Source organism: Camelus ferus, chromosome 2 (genome assembly GCF_009834535.1).
Source record: "Camelus ferus isolate YT-003-E chromosome 2, BCGSAC_Cfer_1.0, whole genome shotgun sequence".
NCBI lineage: Eukaryota > Metazoa > Chordata > Mammalia > Artiodactyla > Camelidae > Camelus > Camelus ferus.
This window is the reverse complement of record NC_045697.1, coordinates 49,413,597-49,433,794: the sequence shown is the minus strand read 5'-3', so window position 1 is coordinate 49,433,794 and position 20,198 is coordinate 49,413,597. Positions and strand designations below refer to the sequence as shown.

Here is a 20,198-nt window from a genome sequence, read left to right as displayed (position 1 = left end):
CTGGGATGAAGCCTCATCAGTTGCCTGGCTTTAAGTGAAGGTAGCCCCTAAAAGCAAACTCCAATTGCGCCCCTATGAAACATTGTGTGAGAGAGACTTCCTATGTTCCAGACATGGTTTGAGATCCAGAAGGAACTCAAATTAAGGAACTTAGATACTGTCAGGTATGTAGAATCACTAGAAGCCACTCTGCTATACATCAGTTTGCTTCTAGCAAGTTAATGTTTCCCACAGATGTTCCCTGCACCACTTCTGTCCTAGAGACCAAGTCCTGTGGAAATCTTGGAAGAATAAACATCTAGAAGACCAGCTGCATCCTCACTGAGCCAGACCTCATGAGATGCTACACATGACTCATTCCTTGGTGAAGCTGAAGGGAATTAAGCCATGGATCCATCACACGTGAGTTAAGAACCACCACGTCCTGTCTACAGGAATGGACTACAGTCTGACCAGCGGGACGAGAGCAGAAGAGAAGCATGCAGCTTCTTCATTGTGTCTTTAAAGGGCAGGAATAGTCTCCCTTCCCTTCCTCTGTCATATTGCTTGAAACACAGATGTGGTGGCAAGCCACTTTGAGCTGTGCAGATGAGGGCATGGGAATGACAGGCACCCTAAGGATGGCAGAGTAACAAGACTTAAGGAGCCTTGGCCCTGGACAACATGTTCCAAGAAGTACATGTTCCAAGATTCAAACCCAGGTCTGTTAGACTCTAAAGCCATACTCTCATTTATGTCTCAGATAGCTTAGAATTTTATGTCAATTAGAGTTGCCCAAAGTAGCCTGGCTTGTGTAATGAGTTCTGTCTTTGGAATTGCTCAGGCTAACTGCTGGGATTCCTGTGCGGATGGGCAGTTAGAGGAGAGAGGCTGTAAGATACCATTCAAGTGTGAGAGCCTGTGATGAAAAGAAAATAGAAATCTTTGCTTTCTAGTTTCCCACCTCCAAAATGAGACAGAAAATAGAGACCTCTTAGTAGAGACCTATCAGTATGGGGCTACCACATATTCTGGCTTTCACTCTCCCCTGCCCCTTGCTGGTTATTGCACGTTTGTTTAGGGCAAGCACCATCTCTGGGTATTTTTGTATCTTGGCTAGCACTTCCCTTGCACCTGGTAAGCACTTAAAACATAGTTGTTGAGTTTAACTGCAGGTGATCTCATCTTTGTATCTGCCAATAGCATCCTCCATGCATGAGGCAGATAAACTCAATACACATTTGAGTTTAATTGAAGATGTGAATTATTTAGGAACTGGAGGCACGTCAGGTGGCAGTGATCAGAACTGCCCATATCAAGGATGGCCAACAGATGGCACTAGCTGCCACTCCCCACTGTCATGTCCATGGCAAACACTAACTGATCACAGCGCACTTGCTCCAGCTGTAGAGTCCCAAGCTTTCTCCTTTCAATGATTTAACGGATTCTCTTAACATCCCTTATTGGTCAACTGGAGTCACCATGGAGTCAGGATGACATTTATTTTATATTGGCAGTGATGCTGGGCATTATGGTGAAATCTGCACTATTTCAGCACTCAGTCAGTACCTTGTGCCTGTCTAGTTTGGCCAAGAGCTCCAAGTCAGTAGTGTCTGACACGCCACCATGAAGAATCAGGACTTTCTCATCAACCAGAGTGGCCAGCGGAAGCAAACAGAACACATCTTGTAGTATTTTAAGTATTTTCTTGCCATGTATCTGAAAAATGATATCAACAAGGTATTATTAAGTGTCAAATAATTCACTCAACTTATCTGAACTAAGAAACTTTTGCTTTTAAAGGCAATGTACCTTATATTTTTGCATCACTTCCTTGGTGAAGCCGTATCTACAGTTAGAAGGAAAAATAGATATTTTGTGACAATAGTTACAGCACAATTGCACTTTTATAAAAAATGTATGTTCAATATGCATCTACTCACACATATAGAAAAGAGACTGAGAAATAGTTGCCAAAATGTTTACAGCTGTAACATTATCTCTGTGTAGAGAAGTTATGGGATATTTTAATTTTCTTTTGCTTATCTGTATTTTCTACTTTTTCCATAGTGTTCTATATTATTGTTTACATGATAAAGTATATGGATATGTGAAAACAAATTTAATCATTAAAATAGTAGGATAAAGTGTAAATTAAAAAAATCTTTCAAAATGGTATATATTGTGCATTCCACTTTATAAAATTGGAAGACTGCTTTAAAAAGGCATCTACCAAATAAGCTCTGGTAAAATACCTATTCACAATCACAAAAAGTAAATCCCCAAGCCTGTTTGGCTTTGTACCGTAAGTTCACCATATGGTCCTCATGGTTTCCTCGGTTAAGATGGAATTCTTTTGGGTAAACCAACATGAAGGCAAAGAGAATCATCAGGATCTCTATGGAATCCTTCCCTCGATCCACAAAGTCGCCGTTGAACACATAGGCCCGCTCTGGTGATGGGAGACCATTCTTCCCAACAAGGAGACAGGTCCAAGAAGAGGCAGCAGAAGAAAGGGAACAGGAAATCAAGTCAAGCCAATGAGCATCTGACAGTCACATCAGGTCTAAAAGCCAGTTCTGTGCTGTCTCTCTTCCAAACATGAAATGTCAGTTAAGAGATGGAAATATTTTCTATTGGTCTCGTAATTACTTTCTAGCCAGGCTGAGGTTATGACATGCTCACCAAAATAGCTGCTTTATCCAAAGCCGTGGTGTTGTCATTTGGTGTGTGCAAAGGACACTGATCTTGTAATTCCAATGCCAGTTTTAAGTTCTGGCCACTCTCTCTTTAGCACTAAAAACAATAGTGGCCATAGATTTCTCAGGATTAAACAAGACAATAGGTCAGAAGTGCAGTGTGTGTGTGAGTGTGTGTGTGTGTGTGTGTGTGTGTGTGTATAGATACAAAGTAATACTACATTTATAGAATATATGCCTTGTTATATACTCTGTACTTGATAATTAAAAATAAACATGAAAATAATTCTCAGTTGCTTTGGTAATAAAGGAAATTGTTTACTTAGTTATGAATTTTCTTTTTTCCAAATAATGATTCTCTTTAACTTGAGATTTTGTATTTTTAAAACAGTTTACAAAAATACACTAGAATATAATGCAATGATGGATTTTACATTATGCATTTCTACATAGTAGCAAATATTAAAATATTTTGAAACCCCAATAATACTTAAGCATTTGTTTACTAGCTACTATACTTGAACTTCTGAAGTAAGCCTCAGAGCAAGACAGGAACTTAATTTGAGCATTCATACCTTATAAAATATAAATATTAAGTCATCCAACTGGCCGTGTAAATCTCCTAACAAAGACAGAAAAAAATGTCAGTTTTGGTTGGTCCTCACCAGTTTCTGGTTTTTACTATAAAAAGGAAAATACCCAGTGTGTGTCAAAAACTATTACAAGGTTATGGTAATTATATCTCAATTTAAATTAGAAGGAAAATATTCAGGAAAACCTGACAAACTTACGGTTACTCGTTTTCCCACATGTAAGATGGGGATAAATAGTAACTTCCCTTACTGATGGGACAGTTAATGTTGAAAGCAGAAAGCACAATATTTCTTCTGTGTGACTATCATAAACAGTAAATGACCTTTATGGGGGGTGGCGACAATTTTTTAAATGAAGGTACTGGGGATTGAACCCAGGACCTCCTGCATGCTAAGCATTCACTGTACTACTGAGCTATACCCTCCCCCCAACAATGACCTATATTTTGACTGAAGCAAAATGGGACCAAATAGTGCAGGGCTGCAAACCAGGATGAGAACTGGAGAGAGTCTTGCCTCATCTAAAGTAGGAAGCTGCTACTCACCTAAGGGCCAGAGTTACAAGATTTTTCAAGAATTTGGAAATCTGGATTTTAGTATGACATCTCCAATTTTCCAATGTTGGAAGTTAACTTTAGAAACTTAAGAACATTTTCAGGCAGATAAGACATATTTCCAGGCTGCATGTGGCCTTAGAAGTGCTGGTTTACAGTCCCTGGTGCATTACAGTCTCCCCTGAGTTCCACTGTGGGGTGTCGGCCTATAACGGGTATTCAAATGTCACTGAAAACACAAGGAGATAGAGAAGACTGACATTCACAGGATTTCTTTCTGGAAGAAAAATACACGTGGATGGAAGGAATAATGCTAGGCATTCAGGCCTGTTCGAATACAATAAATAAATTGTCTTCTAACAAGGGATGGTCTGGTTATTTGCTGAGATTTTGTTCTGAATGGAGAGCATGAGTTTGGGGTCAAATCTGCATCTCTTTGGAAAGTAAGGAGGAGGCTGGGCCATCTCACCCCACAGGTCTGGTCCCACAGGCCACCTCTCCTTTCAATAACTGTGGAGTAAATATGTAAATGTAATCGATGTGGAGATATGAACCTGGCCTGCCCACGTGGCCGTCAGGCCCTCTCCCCCATCACAGGCAGTTTTCTGGTTCGTGTCCAGCACGGAGAGCCGTCTCTGACTGGCTCTTACCACACACTGTGATCTCCTCGCTGTAGCAGGTGGAGAGCCGGCTGATGTTCGGCAGTTGTACCAGATGTCTCCTGGCTTCGTGCAAAAGATTCAGGACGTAGCGAGCATGCAGCCTCTACAAGGAGGATGAGGAAGGAGGGTACAAAGTAACATGCATCGTGAGGGAAGACGGGCCTCAACTTTACTGCTCAATGACCCTGGACCCCAAAAGTGAGCCTAGTCAACTGCTCCTGGGACCCTATGCATAGATCCTTTTTCACCATCTTCTGCCTTGTTTGTGCTTTTCATCATCCCCCAAATACCGAACCGATATCCTTGATCCCGTCTGTGCTGTGTGACCCTTCCATGCCTTCAGCTCTGGAGAAACACATGACTGTCTCAGCCAAGTGTGTATAAGTGTGTGTATGCTGACGGCATGAGTCACCCTGACGTTACTGGGAAAGCCATCCCAACTCCTCCCGCAGTGAGTTATCTTCACATGAACATGGGGAAGGACTGAAATCTGGCATAAAGCCAGAGTCTGACCACTTCTCACCGCCTCCACCCCTGTCACCAGGGTTTTAAGCCACTACCATTTTTTGCCTGGACTATGGCAGTAGTCCCTTAACTGGCCTCCCTGCCTCATTCAGCCTCTGTTCCCTACACTCTATTCAGCAAACAGAATGATTATTTTAAAAAGCAAGCTGGATTATATCATTCCTGTGCTCAATGTCTCCCCATCACTTTCAGAAGAATGGAAGTCCACGCAACCCACCTCTCTGCCTCCAGCTCCTAAGAGCTGTCCCCTGGGTCCCTCCTCTCCAGCCACAAGGACCTTTCTGCCGTTTCTGAGTGGTCCAGGCAAGGTCCTTCCTGCCTCAGGATCTTTCCATTTGTTCCCTCTGCCTGGAAGGCTTTCCCCAGACGCCCACACAGCACACGCTCTCACCACCTTCGACCTCTGCTCAGAAATCACCTTTTCAGTGACGCCTTCCACTTGTAAAACTGGCATCTATCTCTGCCACCTAGAACTGAGCTTATGCTCTGACATAGTTCTTATCACCTAATATATTATGTAATTTACTTATTTGTTACTATTTATGGCCCTTCTCCACCCTAGAATGTCAGCCCCATGAGGGCAGAGATTGTGTCTGTCTTGGTCACCGCTATATCCCCAGTGCCTAGAGCAGTGCCTGCACACAGCCGCACTCAGTAATCACCTGCGGGATAAATGAACAAAGTGATTACATGTTAGGAGGATGGGCTTTCAACACATAAAAACTGGCTGATCAACCACAAGTTCCCGGCTAAGAAAAGGGCAAGTGGAATCTCTCTAATGGACCCGTGACACAAACATCCTACCCTCAGGGCCATTTCTTCGGCATCGAGTCTGCTCTCCTCCTGTGTTACGTGGAATTGGTGGGGATCCGGGTCCCCCGGGGGGAGCTTACTTGTTTCAGTCTGAAAGCTTCCACCAGGGCAGTTGCATGGTCGGGAAGGAGCGGGAAGGACAGGCGAGGCCCCGTGTAACTGTCTGGTACCTCGATGGACTCATAGTCACTGCTCTTCTCCATCTCAGAGTCCTGCGGAGATCTCTCCTCAGTGAACATGCGGTTCAGGAAGTCCCCTAGTCAGGATGGAAAGGGTGGGCCGGCTTATGATCAGACCTGCAGTCACGGGCAATACAGAATCCGTTCCCTGGACTGTGCTTGAAGTGGGACCTGGCCAGTCTGGCATCGGCTCCAACACAGGAGAGGAGAAAGGAAGCGGCGAAGTGATGACAAAGTAGGATGGGTGGGAAAGTGGTTATCTTATGATGTCAGTTCTATTCATTGACTTAGAAAGTTCAGAAATTTAGGGGCCTAGGTTTGTAAGCAGGAGGAAAGGGAAAACCGTGGTGGAAAAAGGGTTCACAGGCAAGTGCAGGTGTCGTGGCAGATGCCTCAGACTTTCAGTGCTGTTCAGGCAGTTAATTTCCAAATGCCTGCCCCTGCATCTCCGCCTGAGGGATTTTTTCCTGGCTCTGAAGAGAGCCCTGCTTGGAGGGCCAGGAAAGTGCGGAGTTAACAACCCTCCCCATTTGCCACTCCCAGCAGCCTCCTACTCTGACTCTCAGGAGCTGACATATAAAGACCCCAGTTCCCTCTGCCTTCAGGTGGGACACCTCCTAGGCCGTGTTCTGCACTATTTCCCAGGCACAGTGGGTTGCAGGTTTAGTAACCTACCCTTTATTGACTGCCTCCCTTTTCTTGAACCCCTTCCCTTCTCCCTCCTCATCCCACCAGTGTTTCTTGTATTTAACAAGTAAACTCCTTGCACTCCAACTCTCGTCTGCAGGTGTCCTTCTGGGAGAACCATTTGTTTGTCAGCCTCCTCGCTCATTCCCTGGCTCAGTCGCTGGATTCACATTGTCACATCGTGTGCATCCGCCTTTGACCGAGACAGGATGACGTGCCGGGGGTGGTTCCTACTCACTCTCGTTGTGACTGCTGGGGGTGAAGTGGTCCACTAGGTAGCTGAAGAAATTGTGGAGCTGCAGAAGAACCCAAGAAGACATGGCTTTACAGACGAATGAAAAGAGAACCCAACAGTGGTCCAGATCAGCTGCACCTCCTGGGCATCTAGGCCTTGCTGCCCGGGGGATGGAAGGCAGAGCTGGAGGTGGCCCATCCCGTATTGCACCATACCTTGACCTGGTCTTGCTGCCCAGCATACTCTATGGACTGGAAGATGCTCCAGGTGCAGTGCCGCCTCATCTCCAGGCGGGCCATGTAGCGCCGGTACCATCTCTGGATCAGGGCCGCTGCCTTGAAGGCTGTGACACAGATGGAGAAGGAAGCCTGTGAGCTGGGGCTCCCTGGGCCTGGCGGGGAGGCTGGGGATGCCTCTCCCACTGTAACGTGGGGACAAGATGGTGGGGAAAGCACTACCCGTTGCCACTAGTAGGAAGTTTGCCCTACTGCTGGTCAGGGTGCTTTTTTCATTCCTGCCCTCACCCCAGCTCCATTCTTACCTATTAGTTACGCTAATGTCACTGGAGGATTATTGGAATTCCCACTTTTTGATGCAAACATTTATATGTGTAGAGATAGAAAAGGTTGGATTCTGAGGAGATGGAAACTGGAGAGGTTGCAAGGATGCAGCATCCTTGAAGAGTGGGATGATGCAGATACCACTCAGCCAAAAAAGAGTGAAAATTTGCCATTTGCAGCAGCATGGATGGATTTCGAAGGCCTCATGCTAAGTGCAATAAGTCAGACAGAGAAAGATAAATATGTGTGACATCACTTACATGTGGAATCTAAAAAATACAACAAACTAGTGAATATAACAAAAGAGAAGCAGGCTCACAGATACAGAGAACAAACTAGTGGTTACCAGTGGGGAGAGGGGTGGGAGGGGCAGTACAGGAGTGGGGGAAGGGGAGGCACAAACTTTTGGGTGTAAGATGGGCTCAAGGATGTATTGTACAACACGGGGAATATAGCCACTATTTTGTAGTGACTGAAAATGGAAAGTAAGCTTTAAAATTGTATAAAAATTAAATAAACATATTCAAACACACACAAAAAAGAGTGGATGATGCAAGGGTGAGAGGGTGGGGAGGACATTTTGATGTTGTATCAGTAGTCTGGTTCTGGGCCTGGAAGTGCCCTGACCAGCTATGTGGCCTCAGCCAAGTCACCTTCCTGGGCTGTAGGTGTCCTTGTCTGAAAAGGAGATGAATGAGATGATGACTGGGCAGAACACACACACGCACACACAAGTTCCCCAAACTATGACGTCAGGTGGTGGTGAGTGCCTGCCGTCCCCGTACCCCTGCAGCTTTCAGTGTCCCCACCACAATACGGCCCTGACTGCACTGACTGTCCAATCGGTGGGCTGTCTTCGGGCGTCTCCTTTTGCCAGGACCTATGCCGGGTGACCCTGTACCACAGGATGGTGTCCTGCAGTCAATTTAGGCCCTGGGCCCCGCCCAGAGAAGAGGGCAGCTGTCCACATGGGTCATTAGATCCTCCTTAAGCTCCTGGCCATGAATGTGCTGCTGGTGATGAATGGAGCCTTTGTGGATAAAGCCGGAATCCAAAGGAAATCCTGCACGCTCACTCAGGTCAACCTCGTGAACAGGAGACAGACTGATTTAATATACTTAGCTTGCATTAGAGAGCTAATGGCATTCTTACTGATTGCCCTAAGAGGGGGCACAATAGCAGAGGGGGAAAGAGAACTTGAGAGGAATGTAATCCAATCAAGGATTTGATTTTCTGTGAGGAAGAAATGTCACCCTATTAAGTAGGTCCCAAAGGCACTCAAAATACAGCAAGGGCTGAGGACGGAATTCTGTGAACTCCCGTTCAGAGTAGGTGCTATTTACCTCAAGTGAGACCCTCTGGGGGCATGGGAAACACACAGACATCTGCCCCTCACCCTAGACCTGCGGCGTCAGAATCCCTACACGGAGCCCAGGAGTCTGCAGGTGTACCGAGCTCCACGCGGGATTCTCACTTGCGCCGAGTATAAGCAACGTGGAGGAACATCACCACCTCAAGTCTCGGCGGAAATGCTGTTTGCTAACCCTTTGCCTCAAGCATTATAAAGCAAGTGCTACCAGCTAGACAGACTTACATCCTCAGTACCGCTTCAGCTACTCAGGGCAGGGAGAATGGGCAGCACCTCTGTTTCTCCCTTTGTCTCTCCCTCCCAGTCCTCTATCTAGAGCCTGTATTACCTTTCACTGAGATGGGCGCTGTGAGGTGTAGGATAGTTTAAGATCCTCTACCGAGCTTCTTTTCTCAACAGTGCAACACAACATGCTCGGGCCACTCTTACGCAGCCTTGTGCAGACTAAATCCCATGGTGAACGTTACAAATACACCTGGCTATTAAAACTCCATGTTAAGGACAAAGAAACCACATGGGGAGACAGAGGTCAAGGGGCACCGAGGCACCAGATGCTGGGTGGAGAGCTGACTTGAAAGCAGAACTTCCCGCCTCAGCTGCCGTGAGGACCACAAGCAAACCATCCAGCTGGGCCCTTTGCAAATTCTGACCCACAAAATCATGAGCAGAATAAAATGGTTGTCTTAAACCATTTAGTTTTGGGACAGTTTGCTGCACAGCACTAGATCATTGGAATGGGAATTGTATAAATGTTTTACAAAATTATAAACCAAATTTAAATCAAAATGGAAAATATCAATCTCTAAAAAATCAAAAGCAAAACAAGTGAATTTAACCCTGCATAAGTAGGTGGCATAACCACACACAAAGGAGTTATTTCAAATGACTTGAAATTTCAGTACTTTGTATATCCCTAGCAGATATACCCAAAGGACAAAAAGAACTACAAAGAAATCTTAAAGAGTTTTCAGTAATCATATTGTTACAAGAGTATTGTTATAACTATTCTGAAATTATTTATGTATTGTAGGACAAAGGAAATAATACCACATAAATATCACTACAGAAAAACATTTTAATAAAGAGAAAGGAGATATGAATATATGAATATCAAGGTTGTTAAGTAAAAATATTGCAATCCTAAATATAAATTGGTTATGAAAATAATACATATTTTCGAGATCTGTTCACTGAAAAGGTGTAGGAAATAATGACCAACCTGGTAGTGAAAATCCCAAACCCTGGAGAAATAGCTATTCTTGGTCTGGAGCCCAAAATATGCAAGGTGAGCCTGGGACTAATTGCCAGACTAGAAAGCAAGGAAGCCAGGAGCTTATTATAAAGATGCTTAGGTTCATATAAACGAGGTCCTGTCACTATTTCCTCTGCTTCCTCCTGCATCTCTGGTTGCCTCTCCTCCGCCTTCCTTACTGGCTCATCCTTTTCCACCTGATGCTTAAGTCCCTGTGGCTGTGTCCTAGGCCCTGGTCTCTGACCTGTCCCCTCTCGCTCTAGGCTACTTCAGTGACCTCTGGCTTCAACAATCACCCATACTCTGATGCCTTCCAAATGTGTGTATCTCCAGCCAACATCTCTTCCAAAATCCTGATCTGAATATGTAACTGCCTACTCAGCACTTCCACCTCCATGTTTCATGGGCACCTCAAACCCAGCGTGTATAAACTCATCATCTCCCTTCTACTCAAACTTGGTTCTTCTCCATTATCTTTAGTCAGTCATTGGCATTATCATCTGCCCAGTTTTGCTACCTAGAAACCTGGAGGTCATTCTTGATGCATCTTTCTCCCCTTACCCCCTTACATGTCATCAGGTGGATCCTGTCAATTCCACTTCCTGAATATTATTGGAATTCACCCTCTTCTCTCCATCTCTACTGCCACCAACTCGGGACCAGGGCATCATCGCCTCTTGCTTAGATGACCCCTTCCCCTAATCTTTTCTTCATGGAAGCCAGGAGGGTCTTTTTCTATGCAAATCTTAAGTCTTTTATATGGGACTACCTATTTTGAATTCTTCCATGATTCTTCATGCCTTTAGGATAAAGTTAAAAATCCTACAAGCTCCTGAGTGGCCTGGGCTCTGCAAACCTCAGCGGCCCCGTGTTATGGCATCCTCCAGCTCATTCACTTCAGACCATTCAGCCCCTTGAATACACCTCTCTTCATGACCTTTGTGGCCTCTACCTGGAGAGCTCTTTCATCCCCTTTTTGCCAATCCTATTTCATTCATTTGTATATGTGTACTTTGGGATAAATCCCAATGGACAACACTGACTCCTTCAGTAAATTTTAATTCTGTTAAATATAGTTCACTCAGTCCTAAGATATTCAGCTGAGCTTTCTGGTGGTCATGTCACAAGGAGGAGAAGCTGATATTCAAGAGTCAGCCTCAGGAGAAATGTAATGATTTCCTGCCTACCCTGAGATGCCCCTCCCTATGCAATGTGGACTTTGGGGTACCCACAGTTAGTCTGGAGGTGGGAAGCACATACCTTTCTCTGCATTCTGGAAAGCAAAATGATGTTGGGTGGAGCTGCCACTTCCCATAGCGTAAGGACGATATTTCTGCAGGACACAGATAGTAGGTCCAAAGGAGAGTGAACTGTTTGCTGACAAAAGGAAGTGGGAGTCTGCAATAGGAGATTTGGGCAGAACATTAGTGCAGGTAGACCAAATTATCTAAGAACCTTGCCTCCCACGTCATTTAAAAAAAATGTAAAGCTGTCATGTGACTGCATCCTCCCCGTCCCTCCCCAGTCTCAGTGCATGAGATGCTCCTCCCTTGAAAAATCCCCTCAAAGTGTCATCTCGTATCTCTCCTGTTTTCAACCTTTCTACTAGCTTTTCCTTTTCAGGCTAAAAACATACTGAAGTCTATTCTCAAAGAAATTCATCATCATCATCATCCTTTGACCTCAAACTATAACCTAACCTCTCTTTTCTTCCCATCCAGATTTCTCTTGAGTAGATCACTTATTTTTCCTTAATTCCTCTTACAATCATGTTTTTCATTCTCACTATTGATCAAAACTTTTCATGCTGATGTCTCCCATGGCTTCAAATTTTCAGTCTTTAAGTTGTCAGATTAGCAAGGCCACCATCTCATAAGTCACACCTTGATTTAAATTCTACTGTTTGGGCTTCCATGATGCGACTCTCTTGTATTTGCTCTTACCTCTTTATTTATTGTCTTTTTCTTAAGCTCATTTTTCTCTATCCATCCCTTAAATGTCGAATTTATTTGTATTCTAGTCTCAAATGTCTGCCCTCCTCACTCCAAATATACTTCCTAGATGACTTAATCAACTCTCACATTTTCAACGATCACTTCCTACCTCTTAAATCTACATCTCCATCCTAGACTATCCCTAAACTTCAGCCCCATATACCCAGCTTCCCATTAAACTTTCAGTGGAGCACCTCAGTCTCCACATAACACAAATAGAACTCAACTTCCCTAAAGCTTACACCTCCAGCCTCATCTCTCTTGCCTCCTTTCTTCAACTCTGAGGCCATATCAAGCTTGAATCAGCACCTCTTGGTAATGACTAACTGCTTCTCTGGCTGGTGATGCCCCAGCTGAGCCATCTTCCCAGGTTAACTGGCATATCTCCACCACATGGAAGAGAGTCCTTGTCCTTCCAGGATTTGACTTAGTATTAGCTGTACCTGACATTATCTTTTTTTTTTTTAATGTAGGTAATTATGTGCCCACTAAGTGAATCCAAGAAATGGAAGATTCATCATCCAGGACTTGAAGACTTCAAAACATACACAGCAAAGACCCTCCCTGGGTGAGTGGATGAGCTAACAAAGAGGCTTTCTGTGACCTCTGTCCTCAAGCCAAACCTGTATCTATTTCCCATGTGAAACATGAATTTGTTGTCCTCATGGTCTGACTCAATTCTGTATGCTAGGCTGTAAAGAAAGCTCTTACCTTCTTTGGAATTTTTCACTATGAGCCACAACGAGGCAGAAACGTCTTTAACACACAGGTGTGATCCTCATCGTGTCTTCAGAGTTGGCTGAGCAATCCCAGGATGATCTGATTTCTTCCAGGTCTGGAGTCTGATAGATAAGGTGCAGGCCTAGTCCTGCACACCTCCTCACAGCAGCGGTGGTGATATCCCCAGCCCTGGCCAAGCCTTCAGGGCTCCCCGCCTCCTGGCAGTAGGCAGCCCTTGACCTCAGTCAGATCAGGCCTGGGATGAGGATTTGAAGGGGGAGATTGCTCAGTTGGGTGTCTCCCTCACGCCCACGCCCAAGCCCTAAAGACTGTCTCTCTGCTGCTCACTCCTGCCCCATCCCCACTTCTAAGTCTTCTTACTCTCCTGGATTATGACATTAGGAGGCTGTGTTTCTCAAGCCACATCTGAGAAGGCTGAGCTCTTTAACCCAGAAACAGAAGAGTGCTGACAAGACAGATGGGCCTGGGGGCCCCAGAGCTCGAGGGGCCCCGCCTGAGCCATGCAGGGGCCGAGGCGTTCTCCCTTGTGGCTGGCTTTTCTCTGTTTGCAACACTTGATTGAAACATCCTGCCTTTTCTTGCTTATTCCAAATATGGACACTTTTTCCTGAGGTTATAACCTAAACCATTAATATTTTAATATATTCCCAGAAAACGTACTTTTTCAATAAATCTAAGATGTTCATGTGTGTGCTGGTAAGTACTAAATATTCTGTGGGGACTTACAAAGAAACTTATAATCTGTTTCCTTACATGTAGTTAGTAGGTCAAGCTTGTTAATTATGTTATTCAAATCCTCTTTATCCTTATTTATTCTTTCTGATCTGCCCATCTATGGAAAAAAAGTATTTTTCAGATTTCTATGATAAGTACAGGTTTGGCAATTTATCCTTGTATTTCTGAATCTTTGCATTATATGTTTTAAAGCTAGGTAACTGAATATTAGATTGAACCATATGACATTGACATTGGTAATATAATTCATGAAGGTTCATGGCTATTTTCTTGGACTTACCAAAGTAAAATACCCCCCTGCTGTTTTAAATCCTTTTTGCCTTGAATTCTCTTTTGTCTGATATTTTCATATTGGCTCACTTTTTGTTAGTGGTTGATACCTAACATTTTCCCCCAAATTGACCAAAAGTTAAAAGACATAAAATCCTGTCTTATTGAGAGTATGAGAAAAAAGGCTCTCTCCATACACTACTGGTGGGAATGTAAATGTTGTTTCACTTTTGTGGAATTAAACTAGATTAAATTTTAACTGAGATTAAATTATGTAATTAATCTATTAAATTACAAATTTGTGATACGTAAACCCTTTGGTCCAGAAATTCCACTTTAAACTATCTTATAAAACTATACACCCACATAAAAAGTGCCAAGGATTTTCACTACCATATTGTTCATGATCATGAAAACCTGGAAAAAACTTAAAAGTTCATAAATTATAGAATGGTTAAATAAGTTGTCATACATTTATACAGAATACTGTGTAGTCACTTTTTAAAATGTAGATCAATAGCCTCTGTCATGAAAAGATGTTCATATCTATGTGAAAAAGGCAACCTGCTGAAATATATATAATCTGAACTCAATTTGGAAGAAAACATTGTATGAGTCACATTTTCTAGTCTCTGTATTGAAGCTTTGGCATCTTGGGGCCTTGCTGGTAAAGAGAAGGATGCCCCTCCCAAGATTCGCTGATTCCTAGAGACAGCATGAGGCTTGTTTGTTTGTTTATTTATTGAAATATAGCTGATTTACAATATTGTGTTAGTTGCAGGTGCACACCAAAGTGATTCAGATTATATATATATATACATATGCACACACAGATTATATATATATGTATATACACACACATATATGAATATACATATATATACACTTTTTTCAGATTCTTTTGCATTATAGTTTATTACAAGATATTGAATATATTTCCCTGTGAGATAGCAAAGGACTCTGAAAACAACTTTCATATGCAAACCAACCAATCCAGAGCCCATACCCCCAACCACCTTCGTTACTGGCTTTTACAGCTCAGGGCCACTATACCCACAGCCCTAATCATGAAGGGCCAGTATCAGACAACTAGGGGCAATGAAATTATTCAAACTAGCCAATCTTAGATCTATTTAGCCTATTTACCCTGTGTCAGCAGATATTCCTTCCCTCAAAGACCACAAAAAGGCTCTTTCACACTTCCCCCATCTCTCTCTCTCCTTGAGACCAACCTCGGTGTTCTCTCCTGTGACTTTGCAGAGTGGCCACAGTGTGCCTCTCGCCTTTTGGGAACTGGAAGTAATAAGCTATCTTTTCAATGGCAATCTTCTCCGGATCTGTTCGCCTCACCATACCTGAATAAAAATAAAATCTACGTGTTAAGACATAAATGCATTAAAGAAGTTGTGGTGAATACAGAGAGCAGTCATCTCTAGGCAGTGCTGCTGGAGAGACTGCTACCTCTGAGTGGGGAGGAGAGGCCACGGATTACACTATGAACTGTTTGGTTTATTTTTATAATAGGCATATGTTACTTGCATGCTTTAAAAGATAGAATATTTTAAAAATCAACTCTCTCCGTCTCCTATACAACCACCGTAGGCCAAGCCGCCATATTTTTTAAAAAACAATTCATTTTTGCTTTTTGTGTGATAAGAACACAGTATGAGCTCTATCCTCTTAAAAAAATTAAGTGTACAATTCAGTATTGTTAACTGTGGCACAAAATTGTACAGCACATCTCTAGAATGTACTCATCTTGCATAACTGAAAGTTTATACCTGTTGGCTAGTGACTTTCCATTTCTCCTTCTCCCTAGTCCCTGGCTGCTATGACTCTGACTATTTTAAATGCCTTATACTAGAGGAAAAAGTTTTCCTCAGCCTTTTTAATGTCCCTGTTTGGGTCTGAAAATTAAACTGAAAGGGATGGAGTAACAGGAGAAAAGCCCACGAATTTATTTAATGTAAGTTTTACATGACGTGCCTGGTTTTTAACTTCTACCCCTATCCCATTAGGCTGAGATTTTTTGACAAATATCATGCAGAAATGCCTTTCTCCTGGAAAAAGGAAATAATTTTAGAATTTGACAATGATAGCCAAAATAGCCAGTCCAACGGGTCAAATGAATCCTCTTTGATATCATTTATTTGCTCTGTCTCTGACAACACAAAAGCAGATGTCAAAGATTCTAACTATTCACCCCTCTTGGGCCAAATGCCATCATCTCTATGGATGAACTCATCAGATATTGACAGAACCCACAGTGCTCCTCCTGTCAAAATCCAGATTGATCAAAGACAAATACTGTATGATATCACTTATATGTGGAATCTAAAAAATAAAACATATTAGAGAACATAACAAAAAAGAAACAGACTCACTGATATAGAGAACAAATAGTGGTTGCCAGTGAGAAGAGGGAAGGGAGGAGGGGCAAGGTAGGGGTAAGGGATTAAGAGGTACAAACTACTATGTATAAAATAAATACACTACAAGGATATACTACACAGCACAGGGAATATAGCCAATATTTTATAATAACTATAAATGGAGTATAAACTTTAAAAATTGTGAATCACTATGTTGTACACCTAAAATTTATATAATATTGTAAGTTAACTATATCTTAATTAAAAAATAAAACAAAGCGATGGCTAAAAAAATCCAAATTGAACCCTCAAAGACTCTCCCCAGAATTAATCAATACCCTATAAAGAGAGCTTACAGGGAATCAGACCAATCACAGAGGATTATAGAGCCCAGGGGTTTACAATCCCTTGTATCAGTCTCTGCAATACTGTCACGCCTTATCAGCTCCCATCTCTACTGAAAGGAAGTTTTTCACTGTGATTGATTTGTGTAGTGCCTTCTTTAGCTTCCCCGGAGACAAGGTCTGTCAATACCTCTTTGCCTTTAGTTGGGAAGGATAACAATACACCTGAACAGTAATGCCCCAGGTTTAGCTAAAAGCCCTTTTTACTTCTCACAAACCCTAGAAGCTTATTTAGATGATGTAAAGTTTCCTGTTACAATATGCAGATGACTTGCTTCTCTGCTCCCCTTCCTAGGCCTCCCCACAGGAAGATGGCATCCCCCTGTTAAAGCTTTTAACCTCCAAGGAAAAGCTACAGTTCCAACTCGCACTTGCCGTTTAGGACACCTGATTTCAGAACAAGGACTACACGTAGATCTAGACAGGCTTCACAGCATCCTGAACTAAATGCCCCAAACTAAATGCCAACTATGCGGCTTTCTTGGCTTAGTTGACTATTGTCATAACTGAGTTCCAAATTTTCCTCTTATGGCTCAGACCCTATATATATCTTGTTGAAAAACATAAGCCTGATCCTATTATTTGGGAAGATCAGGATGATCTAGCTTTTAAAACCCTGAAGGAAAGCTTAATGAATCCCTCTGCCCTTGGACACCCTAATTACCAACTTCCTCATTTCCTCTAAGTCTATGAAAAGCAGTGAAATGCCCTCAGGGTGCTTATTCAAAAGCACAGAGACTGCCATCACCCAAAGGGTACCCCAGCTAGACCCTGCGGCACAAGGATACCCCCTTGCCTCTGAGCCATTCCTGACTCTGCTCTTTTGGTCAAGGCCACCAAAAAACAGTCATGGATTCCTCTCTGACCATCTTTGTTCCTCATGCTGTTGAAAGCCCTTCTGGATTCCTATCATACCCAACACCTTTCAGCAAGACTCCTTACTCCCCATGAAATTCTCTTGTTGACTGCACCCTGCATCACTCTTGCTTGCTGTAATAACCCTAACCTTGCCACCCTTCTTCCTTCTTCTACTGACAAAACTCCTCATGACAGTTTAACTGTGGCTCTTGACTCCCCATTATGATTTGTAAGGAACCCCTTTATCAAATGGTGATATTTCATGGTTTACTGATGGTTCTTTTTTAAAAGATGAAAATGGTAACTACTGTCTTGGGTGTGTAATTGCAACTTCTTTTGAAGTCACCAAGGCAGCAGTATTGCCTTTGGCTGTGTTGGCACAACAAACTGAATTATATGCTCATACTCGAGTCTATATTTCAGCCAAGAGCAAAACAACAAACATGTATACAGATAGTGGATACACCTTCAGAGGAGCCCGTGAGTTTGGAATATTGCAGAAGCAGCGAGGTTTCCTTACATCTAATGGGGATAAAGTTTAAAATGGCCCAGAGAGTCAAGACTTGTTACACGCCATACATCAACTAGCCACTCTGGCTATCATTAAAGTTCTGGGCATCCCAAACTTGACTCCCGGGAAGCTAAAGGGGACCACCCTGCTGATATCGCCATTAAAAATGCTGCTCTCACAGCAACCAACAACCAAACCTCCAATAAGGTGTTCCCCTAAATGATAATCTAGAAAAATTGACTAGAGGTGCCCAACAATTGGCCCTAGAAAAGGAAAAACAATATTGGAAAAAGCTAACCACTATTGGTTCAGTAAAAAGAGAGGGCTCTGGTTTGCACCAAATGATGACCAGTCCTGCCAGTCTCTAAAATTCCCGTTACTGACTACAGTTGACTCTTGAACAACACAGGTTTGAACTGCAGGGGTCCACTTATACATACAGGGTTTTTCTGGATAAATACGTACTACAGCACTACACAATCTGCGGCTGGCGGATGCAGAACCTCAGATACAGAGGGCCGACTAGAAAGTTATATGAAGATTTTCAACGGCACAGAGGGGTTGGTGCCCCTAACCCTCATCACGTTGTTCAACTGTACTGCATGTGCATTGGATCATTGGTCTACTGATAAAAACATAAGCCTTATAAATCAATATTGGTGGGAAAATATTAATAAAGTCATTTAAAGTACCTACTTTGTTTGCCACACCCACTTAAAATACAATCCTGGGAAACCTATCCTCACTAGCTCAGGACACTTTAAATTACCCAATAGACCACTTGAGGTTGGCAAATGGATTTCCTACAGCTTCCCCATCTCACAGATATAAATGTTTTGGTGGTGGTTTGTCTGTTTTCTCACTGAACTGAAGTTTCCCCTCATAGACAGGCGACTGCCTCTTCTGTGGCTAAAATTCTATTAGAAAAGACTATCTCCACCCAGTGAACCCCACCTCGAACTTCATAGTCACTGGGGAACTCACTTCACCAGTTTGGGTGCTTTAACAAGTCTGTGCTGTCTGGCCAGTTTTACAGCACTTTCACTGTACTTACCAGCCAAAATCCTCAGGGCTAGTTGAACTCATGAATAGCAGCATCAAGACTCTACTGGCAACATTTGTAGAGACTCTTCAGATACCCTGGCCAAAGACACTGCCATTGGTCCTTCTCAATCTTAGGTCTATCTACCCTTTTGGCAACTGATAAATTCTCACCCTTTGAGACAGTCACAGGATGCCCAATACACCTAGCTCCTGCTTCTTGTGATCTAGGGCTAATAAAAGGGTATATACTTCAATATTGTAAAGACCTAATTGTTTCTATTGAACATAATTATGATTTAGTACAACAATCTTTTCACAGCATGCTCCCGGGAGACAAAGGCCTTAAGCATCATCCTTTACAACTGAGATATTTTGTCTTTTGGAAGAGACATCTTCAAAAAGATTCTCTCCAACCTTGCTGGAAGGGCCCTTACCAACTGTTGCTAACCAACCAGTGTGCTGCCAAGATCCAGGGAATAGATTCTTGGATCCATGAATCACATCTAAAGAGAGCACCAAACCCTGACTGGATCTGCACACCAACTGGTGACTTAAAAGCAAAGGTTTCCAGGAATTGAAATAGATGACAGCTGAAGGAGACAGCTTTCCCAGGGTGACATTTTCCCCATGTTCCTCACCTTATCTTCTCCTGTCCTTTCTTAGAAAGACAACGCTCTTATGGTTGGGTTTGCCACCAGAAACTCCAATCTGCACACTACAGCGGTGGCTCTCTAGTCCGTACTGTGATGAAAGTTTCATTTGACACTGATGCCACTGCTAACTTCACTCCACTTCACCTCAGCATTAGCTACAGAGTGCAACTTCTGTCAACATCCCTCCCCATGTCCTGTTTCTTCCTGAACACCCCCACCAACTATAGCAACGATAGTCCAGTCCAGATAGACTTAAAATTATGACCCCACTGCAACCACTCCACTCACACCCTTACTTTTATCACCTTTGTCCAAAAAGCAACTTGAGCGCGAGTGCCCTATCACATCAGAGAATGGTCTTTTCTTAGAGGAATCCTCCCAGAATGCTCTCAAACATCACTGACACCTGGTTGACTAATGCCAATAGTTCCATCCCCACAAATACACTAATAAACAGTGACCCTTCAGCTGGAGTCCTTCATGCTCACCTGGCTTCATCTTCGCTTGTG

General features: G+C 43.1%; 1 protein-coding gene across 2 annotated transcripts in view; it reads right to left on the bottom strand.

The window, feature by feature from the left end:
* Window positions 1-20,198, bottom strand: part of PPEF2 (protein phosphatase with EF-hand domain 2) — a 41,396-nt gene that overhangs the window by 18,866 nt on the left and 2,332 nt on the right. Inside the window, exons 2-12 of one of the 2 annotated variants that reach the window (XM_006176321.3) lie at window positions 15,080-15,202; window positions 12,813-13,077; window positions 11,368-11,505; window positions 7,142-7,269; window positions 6,930-6,987; window positions 5,906-6,081; window positions 4,476-4,590; window positions 3,254-3,300; window positions 2,284-2,450; window positions 1,792-1,828; window positions 1,549-1,698 (exon numbers count right to left, since the gene is read on the bottom strand). In XM_006176321.3, coding sequence (XP_006176383.1) covers window positions 1,549-1,698; window positions 1,792-1,828; window positions 2,284-2,450; window positions 3,254-3,300; window positions 4,476-4,590; window positions 5,906-6,081; window positions 6,930-6,987; window positions 7,142-7,269; window positions 11,368-11,422 — 933 coding nt within the window. In that variant the 5' untranslated portion in view covers window positions 11,423-11,505; window positions 12,813-13,077; window positions 15,080-15,202. Of the gene's footprint in view, window positions 1-1,548; window positions 1,699-1,791; window positions 1,829-2,283; window positions 2,451-3,253; window positions 3,301-4,475; window positions 4,591-5,905; window positions 6,082-6,929; window positions 6,988-7,141; window positions 7,270-11,367; window positions 11,506-12,812; window positions 13,764-15,079; window positions 15,203-20,198 lie in introns of those variants that run through there. The other variant, XM_032457830.1, reaches the window with a different exon arrangement.